At 38.0% G+C, this 9,469-nt stretch overlaps 1 protein-coding gene across 5 annotated transcripts in view; it reads right to left on the bottom strand.

Annotated features, from left to right (window-relative positions):
- Positions 1–243: 243 nt before the first annotated feature.
- IPO11 (importin 11) overlaps positions 244–9,469 on the bottom strand; it is a 127,129-nt gene continuing 117,903 nt past the window's right edge. For 4 of the 5 annotated variants that reach the window (XM_023751546.1, XM_023751532.1, XM_023751540.1 and 1 more), the window contains 3 exons: positions 6,377–6,472; positions 4,656–4,740; positions 244–1,614 (listed from right to left, as the gene is read on the bottom strand). In XM_023751546.1, the coding sequence (XP_023607314.1) occupies positions 1,450–1,614; positions 4,656–4,740; positions 6,377–6,472 (346 nt within the window). In that variant the 3' untranslated portion in view covers positions 244–1,449. Of the gene's footprint in view, positions 1,615–4,655; positions 4,741–6,376; positions 6,473–9,469 lie in introns of those variants that run through there. The other variant, XM_023751549.1, reaches the window with a different exon arrangement.

Here is a 9,469-nt window from a genome sequence, read left to right on the forward strand (position 1 = left end):
AATAAATTATTCTTCGTAGATCAGTCTTGCAAATTGAGGAATGGTGATAAAGAAACAGCATAGAGAAGCTCTTGGACTTTAAGTGAAAAGAGAAACTAAGGGGAACTAGGACCTGCCACACTGCCTCCTACCCGGACAGCGCCAGCACCAGAGCATGAAAGAAAACTCCCTTTAAAATTCACTGGGCAATTTTTATGAACTCTGTTTGTGTGTGTGGGGAAAAATAATCAGTCAAATCAAACATACGGTATCTTTGGAAAATTTAATTTGGACCATATTTTCTTTCTCTTGCTGAAAACACCCAACACTTCCATACATTCTGGGTTCCGCAGCTCACAGAAGGGCAGCGCTCTCCTGCAGTGACACGCTGTACCAAGTCTCCACAGAAAGACCAGACATTTCCCAACAGTGTTTCTGAGTGTTTACTTACAAACGCTTTAAAAGTTCCTAATAATAAGTGACAAGTAAAACAAAGTAAGGCTGTATCTTCTCCCGTTTCCCCTTTTGGGGTGCTGCAGGTTGGAGGAACAAGGAAGACTTGTCACATCAGTGTTGGCACCCGGGACTGCTGCTGGTCCCCCAGGGCACCCACCTCACTGCGGCCCTGAGGCAGCCCTGCGCCTGAGGAGCCTGGGATGGGTGAGTGGGAACAGCCGCTCTGCATCATGGGTCTAGCCACCTCGGTCTTCTTGGTGCCCCTGGGCCTCTGGAGGAACAAAGGAACTAGGACCAAATCCTGACCCGGGTCTCCCACCTGGTACTGCAGTACCACAGGTTCACTTCTGAGGCCTTACAATGAGTAAAGACTAAATGTAATTATTGAACATAAAATGAGAAAAAATACCTTTACTAATTATGATATCAAATTACTAGAATAAAAATAAAAGCATTCATTTGATAAAACATGTTTTCTATGTCAGATGAAAGCAACTCCCTTGCAAGGTAATCTAGTAATGTGTATTTGTCACTATTTATATAGTTTTGCCTGATGCACTCATTTCTTTAATTGCATCTGAACAGCTTTGTCATTTCTCAAACTAGTAGTGTCATTAGCTTAAAAAAGAGATAAGGCAGCCAAATTTTACTAATTTTGGTTGCAGAAAAACATCTCAGACATTAACTTTCATCTTCGCAAACATTAAGAGCACATGATTAAAGGTAATCAAATAGTTTCTTCTCTTATCAGGAAACTAAGCAGCTATACCATCAAATCTATCTCTAGTACACACAGGGCCCCTCATAAATATAAAATTAAATTCTTTTGAGGAATAGGTCTGTGGTTTTAGTTATGTGGGATTTACATTCAGTCACTGCATTCTGTAGTAAAAAAAAGTGTGGTCTTTGCTTCTGTTCACACACGGGCTCTCCCTGTGTCTCAGCAGGCGCTCACAGATGGCAGGTGGGGTCCCTGGCTGGCTGCAGGAGCGGGGCAGCCAGAGTCCTGTGCTCTCAGAAGCCCTGCAGGAACTCCTGGAGCTGGGTGACGATCTCCGTGTCCACCGTTTCCATGAGGGACTGGAAGCCCTGCTCGCCCAGGAGTTCCTGCTGTGCCTTGAGCTTCTCGTAGGTGAACTGCTGCAGGGACACAGAGTGCACCGGGTCCTTCAGGGCCAGCTGTGGGACAGAGAGGACCACACTGTGTCAAACAAAGGGCAAAACAGTCCCTCTTACACGTGCCTGTCTAAAGTTCTTCATAACCTCTCCCACAGCAACACACTGCCCCTGCCTCCCTGCTTACAAGAGACCCCCAAACAGCCTCATTGTGGAAATGTTTGTCAAATGAAATTCACTTGGTTTGTCTAACCTCAGGAACTAGGGCCTCTGAGCATGGAGTTGCATGATTAGCCCAATCTCTCAACAACTAAGGTTTCATCCATGTAAAGACTCAAAACCTGGTAGAAAGGACCCTAAAAGGAATAGAACATGCTGAAGAGCCTTAAACACAATTGTCCAGGGTTTCTCTTAGGAAAGCCAGGTAGTCTACTGTGGCAGGACCACAGGAAATGCACCCCATTCTGGATTGCTATGCTGTTCACATTCACTATATGCTTCTGGTTTAAAATGAGAAATGAAAACAATAAACAACATAAATAATAAACAAAACAAACACATACTCTTTCCCTCCCATTGGCATATTTGAAAAACAAAAGAAATACAATTAAATTAAAAATAGCCCATCATTCCACTCTCTAAAGATAACAATCAACAGAAAACATTTTGTCCTCGGGTTGCGGGCTCCATCCCCAGTGTAGGGCATGCAGGAAGCAGCCAATCAATGATTCTCATCATTGATGTTTCTATCTCTTGCGTCCTCTTGGAAATCAATAAAAATATAATAAAAATAAACCTCTTCAAAGCAGGAACTTCCTTATGTAGGACAATGCTTTGAAAGAATAAGGGAAAAGTGGGAATGAAAATAGGAAAAACTGCCAAGAAGACAGTCTAAGGGTCACTGGAATGATATCTAAGTTACTGAAAAATAAGTTCTCCCAAACAGTCCACATCTTTCATCTATAAACATGAAGACTTTAGCCCTAACCGGTTTGGCTCAGTGGACAGAGCATCGGCCTGCGGACTCAAGGGTCCCGGGTTCGATTCCGGTCAAGGGCATGGTTGCGGGCACATCCCCAGTGGGGAGTGTGCAAGAAGCAGCTGATCGATGTTTCTCTCTCATCGATGTTTCTAACTGTCTATTCCTCTCCCTTCCTCTCTGTAAAAAATCAATAAAATATATTAAAAAAAAACAAAACCATGAAGACTTTATTTACTCTGAATCAATGCTACACTGCTGAAGTTTCCAAGGGACCAGTAGCAGACTTGCTGAACTCTTCCTGATTAAGGTTTCTGGTAACAATGCAAGTAAATAATGAAGAAATAATGAGGCTGCCTGCTTTGTCATACTCAAGAACAATACTGATGTCAGTAGGCAATTAATCTGAAATCTCAACTAAAAACAAAAACCAGAAGCCATTGCTTTATTTAATTCCAAGGGCATTTTCAAGATAATTTTCTTTCCAGTATCTTTTGATTACTATTATGTGGCTACTGTGAAAGATTTTAACCTCTGGATCTCAAACTATATTTTATTAATATTTTAGCCCTACAACAGAAAGAACTGCTATCCCAGGAGGCTGCCTGGGTTATCAATTTGAGTCTTCATTACACCTCAGTTGGATTATTTAAATTCCTTCCTTCCTATCCTCTTGGATTGTTTTAATGTCACTTGCAACTCTGCAGGTTGTAAGAGCTAAATTAATCACTGAAACTGTGTATTTCTAAATTTGGGGAAGGTTAACATTGCTTTTGATGGTCTCAGTTGTAAGGAAAGTTATATTAAATCTACCATTTGAAATGTTCACTACTTTTTATAAAAGTAGCCTTAGTTAGTTGTGTGTCCGATGCCAGCCTTTTGTATGTTTCATCATCACCAGAAGACAGGTTCTGTGAGCAGATATTCAAGCTCACAGAGGAAATACTAATTACAAAGATCAATGCTTTGTACATGATACTCTATTGCCATTGTGTGTCAATGTTCCTCTTTATCACTCTCTCCCCTCCTTCTCCCTCCCTTCCACTCTCTTTAGAAATCAATAGGAAAAATATCCTCAGGTGAGCTTTTTTTTAAAAAAAATTCAAGATTACAAATAATTTTAAAGGAAAGATATTTTATCCCTAGCCGGTTTGGCTCAGTAGGTAGAGCATCGGCCTGAGGACTGAAGGGTCCTGGGTTCAATTCCAGTCAAGGGCATGTACTCGGTTACAGGCTCAATCCCCAGCCCTGGTCGGGGCACTTGCAAGGAGGCAACCAATCGATGTGTCTCTGTCACATCAATGTGTCTCTCACATCGATGTTTCTCTCTCTGTCTCTCCCCCTCCATTCCACTCACTCCAAAAATTAATGGAAAAATACCCTCATGTGAGGATTTTTTTTTTAAAAAAAAGGAAAGATATTTTACATTTCCCATTCTTTATTCTTTTTTCTTATTATATTCCTATAGTAAGAAGTAATAATTTTCTAAACAATTTAGCAATTAATTCAAAGGCATTTCTATAAAAGTCTATGATGTATATCCAAAAAAATTCATTGCAAAAAATCCAAGAAATAACCTGGAATGAAACAACTTCAGTGAATCTCCTCAAAACAAAAGAATCAGCATTGCAACTTAAACACGATTTGAAGGTCACATGTTTTCTGTGCATAAAAGAACAAACCCTCTGCTCTGCTAAGATAATAAACAATTATTTCATATCAAGGAATAAAATTAATCTGTTTCAGGAATAAACTCCCAATTTCAAAACTCAGCTTACCTTAATTTTGCAATAAGGGATAGAGGAATGGACTAACAGATATTTTCAACTCTACATAATATCTACACTAATAAAAGAGAAATATGTAAATTGGTCATCACTCTGCTACACCCACCAGCCAATCAGGATGAGTATGCAAATTAACCCAACAAAGATGGCAGCTGGAGCGGAGAAGCCAAGCCTCGCTGCGGGCCGGAGCGGAGAAGTCTAGCCTGTGTCCCGGGTGCCGGAGGAAAACTGGTGCCGGCACAGGGGAAGGAAAGCCTATTGTGCGAATCTTCATGCAACGGGCCTCTAGTGACAATATATGGTTCCCCAAATTTTTAGAAGCTGCTTTTGTAACTTACCATTTTTTTCCTCTTATCCTGTTCTGTGGGTGGTTCTTCATCTTCTGTTGCTTTTGGTTCTTCAAGATGAGACATCAACATGCAGCTACAGTTTTAAAGAAACGTTTTGAATAAATTTTTAAGTTTTTAACATACTAAAAACAAATCCTCAAAATCACTGAAAACATTAATGCCTCTATATACCAAAATGTGAGAAACAGCTAGATGAATTAGATTTATGAGTTAAAAAAATTTACAAAACAATATCTCACTTTAAAAAGGGCTATACCAAAAAAATTTAGAGCATTTTACTTGAGCATTTAAGGTAGTAAACTCTAAGATATTTATTTATAGGCAAAAGTTGAATCATATATTACTTGGCAGTCAGGTGTATCCTTCATGTCTTTCTAAAAAATGATACTTACAAACACTTAAAATTAACACTTTTTACCACTAAATTTCATTTGTCTGTAGATTATTATACATGTTTCATAACAGTAGCAATAATTTAAAACATAACATCATTAAAGCTCTATTGATTATGTAACAATCAACTTTATGCTCCAAATGACATAACCGCTAGGATATAAGGAACTTGTCCCTGATGGCACCTGTGCCTGCAGGACAGTTATAAGTCATTTTGTTTTGAATTTCTGCACCACTGCTCTTCACCATTAGCAGAGATGACAGAAATGCAGTTTCCCACTTAGTCAACACTGGTGCCAGGGAGACCAGAAATGAATAGTGTCTAGTGAATCAAGTTGATGGGAACCAACCTCACTGTTTCCTAGTGTAGAAGAGTGGAATTCAGTAATTAAACAGAGTCATAGGTCCCTAACTAATAAACTGCGGCAAAGAAAGCTTGATTTCTCTTATATTTTGTAGTAAAGTTACATGCTAGACACATTTTATTTATATATGTTTAATAAGATTCAACAACATATATCTGCTTTTCAATATTTTTGAACAAAATATGATTCGAACAGCAATCTTTCCCATGTGCTATAGATGGGAAAGTGGGCTCAATACATTACTGAGGAAACCTCAAGGTGGCCTGGAATCTCATAAAGCCCTGCTTATCATTACATGAAATGTGTCCTTTATCAACAGTAATAAGAGTAAAGTTGAAACAATTCTACTAACTACAAAAGGATACGATTGATTTTTAAAAAGAATTTCAAATTAATAACTATATAAATATGAGATTACCGGCATTCCTGATAACATAATTTTAACTATTCTCCCAAAGAATATAATTTTAACTATTCTCTTTTGAAACTAGTCAAGTATCATGTGACCCTCTAATATCTTAAAAGTGCCAGTGATGCTTACACCAGGCAAATACAAAAACAGGATGCTTGTCCATCTCTTTTACCCCATAACTTGCCTAAAAGCGGAAGAAACTTTTGTTGGAAAAAAACTAACCTATTAAAACATCTTTAAAAAGGAATTCATATGCTAAAATACACTTGGATTTTTTTTAAGTTACTGTCAAATCATAAAATAATAATTAAGATCAAAAAAGCTCAATTTAGAATTTCGCTATAACAAGATAAAGCTGATTTTAAAATAAACAGGAAATAGTATAAGCAAAATAAATTTTTTTTCTTTATAGAAGACAAAATTAAAACAGTTGCTATACTGTTTTTATATGGTGATAGTGAACAAAACTCATGCAGGATATAATTAATTACCGTTCCCCCAAGTATTGTCAAGTGCAATTAATTAAATGATCCACCTACTCTTTATGTGTTCCTGTCTCAGGATCTTCCGTCATGACATCATGGAGGCCCTCCACTGCAATGTTTATAATTCCACAGAATTTATCTTGGATAACACTAGAATAAAAGGAGAGCAAAACAGGATAAAGTGAAGTATTTCAATAGGTGTTCTTTTTTCTAATTATCCTCTTTAACATGAAGAGAAATTTTAGTTCTAAAATTCAAAGAAAATTTTCAGAATATATTTCTTAAAGCAGACATTTTATCTTGTACATATAAACTTCTCTTTCACTAGATTATTAGCGTGCTTCGATACTAGAAAGGTAGATTAGGTAGAAAAGAGATGCTTTATAATATTCTTTAACTTATTATAATAGTCTTGTGTTGATTTTCTAACTAAAAAGGTAAAGATACAAAAATGTTAAAGATTAAAAATCTCTACTCTCCTAAAGACACTATCAAGAAAAAGAAAAGCCATAGACTAGGAAAAAACATTTGTAAAACATGTATTTGATCAAAGACTGGGAACCAGAATATATAAAAAACTGAAAACTCAATAAGACAAATAACTCAATTTTAAAATGGGTAATATTTGAACAGAGATTCTGCCAAAGAATATATCCTGTATAATAAAAGCCTAATATGCTGTGTCTGGTTGTCCAGTCGGCCGTTCAACCAATCAAAGCATAATATGCTAAGGCCACTCAACCACTCGCGATGATGTACACTGACCACCAGGGGGCAGACAGTCGACCGGTCGACCGGTTGCTATGACATGCACTGACCACCAGGGGAAAACACTCCAACTAGAAGGTTAGCTTGCTGCTGGGGTCCAGCCGATTGGGACTGAGTGAGATGGGCTGAACACGCCTTGGAGCACTCCCATGGTCTCTCCCTGGCTGGCCAACCTCCCCCATCTCTCCTGGCCCCGATCATGCACCAGTAGGGTCCCTCAGCCTGGCCTGTGCCCTCTCGCAATCCGGGACCCTTCAGGGGATGTTGCAGAGCAGGTTTCGGCCCAATCCCGCAGGCCAGGCCAAGGGGCCCCATTGGTGCACGAATTCGTGCCACCGGGCCTCTAGTATGTATATAATATATATAGATGTCATATATCAGTAACTAAAAAGATGTTCTATGTCATTAGTTATCTGAGAAATGCAAATTAAAACCACAATGAGAACAATAATAATAAAACCACAATGAGATTTTAATAAAAGTAAAGTTAAGAAGACTGACATAATTTGAGTCCTCGAAAGTCTGAGAAACAACAGGACCTCTCATACATTGTCAGTAAGAATAAAAAATGGCACATTCATTTTGGAAGACACATTGGCAATTTTTATGGAGTTAAACACACTCCATTATAACCAAGCAACCCCATTCCCAGGTATTTACCCAAGACCAAAACAAGTACCCTTAGATCTGTATGTGAATATCTATAGTAGCTTTATTCATTAAAATCCAAAACTGCAATGATCCAAATATCTATCAATTAGTGAATGTATAAACAAACTGTGGAACACTAATTCACTGGAAGAGTAGTGAGCAATAGAAAGGAACAAACTACAGATACATGAAACAACTTGGATAAGTCTCAAAAACATTACACTAAGAAATAAAATAGACTCAAAAGGCAAGGCTACACATTATATGACTGACTCCATTTACGTGACTTTCCAAAAAGGCAAAATTATTTATTTGGTCAGTGGCTGCCAGGCAAAAAACAAAGGGGAACTTTTTGGCGTGATGGGAATATTCTATACTTTGGTAGTGATTACATTTGCTAAAATTATGCTTAAAAGGTTTTACTACAGGTAAACTATACCTTAATAAACCTGACTTTAAAAAAGTAGGAGTACATACCCATCCACTGGCACACTAAATTAAAGTATTTGAGCTTAAAACCAACTGAATAAATTACAACTTTTGTCTCCAGGGAACTTATAGTATCATTTCTATCAGGGACACAGTGTTCTCATACTGCACTAACATGCATACCTAATTTTTAAAATGTTCAGTAAAGTAGTTCCCAAAGCCATCACACTTTGGGCCACATTCCCACCTTCGTAAAGTCAAAACTCTCTGTCTATACATTCAAATGTGATCTGATTTTAGAAAACAAAATCACCACATGAGCAAACAATAACCAGTTGATATCATTCTAATACATTGTAATCTTCATGTAAAACTCTAGTGTAGGAGTATATATTCTTGATGTTAATATATGTCCTTTTAAAAGATTAAAAAATCTCTAAAGAAACAAACATATGGTCTACCTTATTAGGACTTATTGAGAAACACTGAAATAAAAATTTAAAAACCAAAACTTTTCACTAGAAGTTCAGCTACTAACTGTGCAATCCTACTGAAGTTAACTATTTCTCGAGGTGTTGGTCTCCCTGTCTGTAAAATGAAGGCTGGAGTCGGCGATGGCAAACACATGGGAGGAAATAAAGCCATTTCCCCCTCTCACTGCAGAGCACTTCACCACTAATCCACCCAGCATGCTAAGCAGGCAGGGCCTGAGATTCCTGTTGCACATCGGGCATTCTATCAACCACTGATCTCAATTAGCTGGAAAAGACAAAAACCCTCTAAACTACAGCTTCCAAAGCTCTTTACAGGGCTGGTGTCAATATTATTTAGGAAGAATCCACTCAGGCAGCTGCCTTCTCAGTACTCACATCACCTCCAAGCACCAAGAAATTTCACAAGAAATCAATGGAATTTCTGAATACTGTGTGTTTTCTCAAAGGATTCATTGTGAATTTTCCTAACACATACTTAACAACTGGAGAATGACTGTGGTCTGCTATGTGGGTGAATGTGAATTATAAGAAAGTATATTAGAGAGAGATAAAAATGGTATAATTTGACAGCCAGCTCATTTGATTATGTCTTTTAGATCAAATGATCATATTGATCAATGTTGGTACTACCAGCACGAGCACATGTTTTTGAAGAGAAGGTAAGAAGTTATATCTTTGTTATATCTATATATATAAAAGCCTAAGCAACCGTTATGACCCAACAACTGGTCAACCAGTAGCTATTACAAGCATTGACCACCAGGGGGCAGACGCTCACGCAGGAGCTGCCCCCTTGTGGTCAGTG

This window comes from Myotis lucifugus, unplaced genomic scaffold (genome assembly GCF_000147115.1).
Source record: "Myotis lucifugus unplaced genomic scaffold, Myoluc2.0 scaffold_0, whole genome shotgun sequence".
Lineage (NCBI taxonomy): Eukaryota > Metazoa > Chordata > Mammalia > Chiroptera > Vespertilionidae > Myotis > Myotis lucifugus.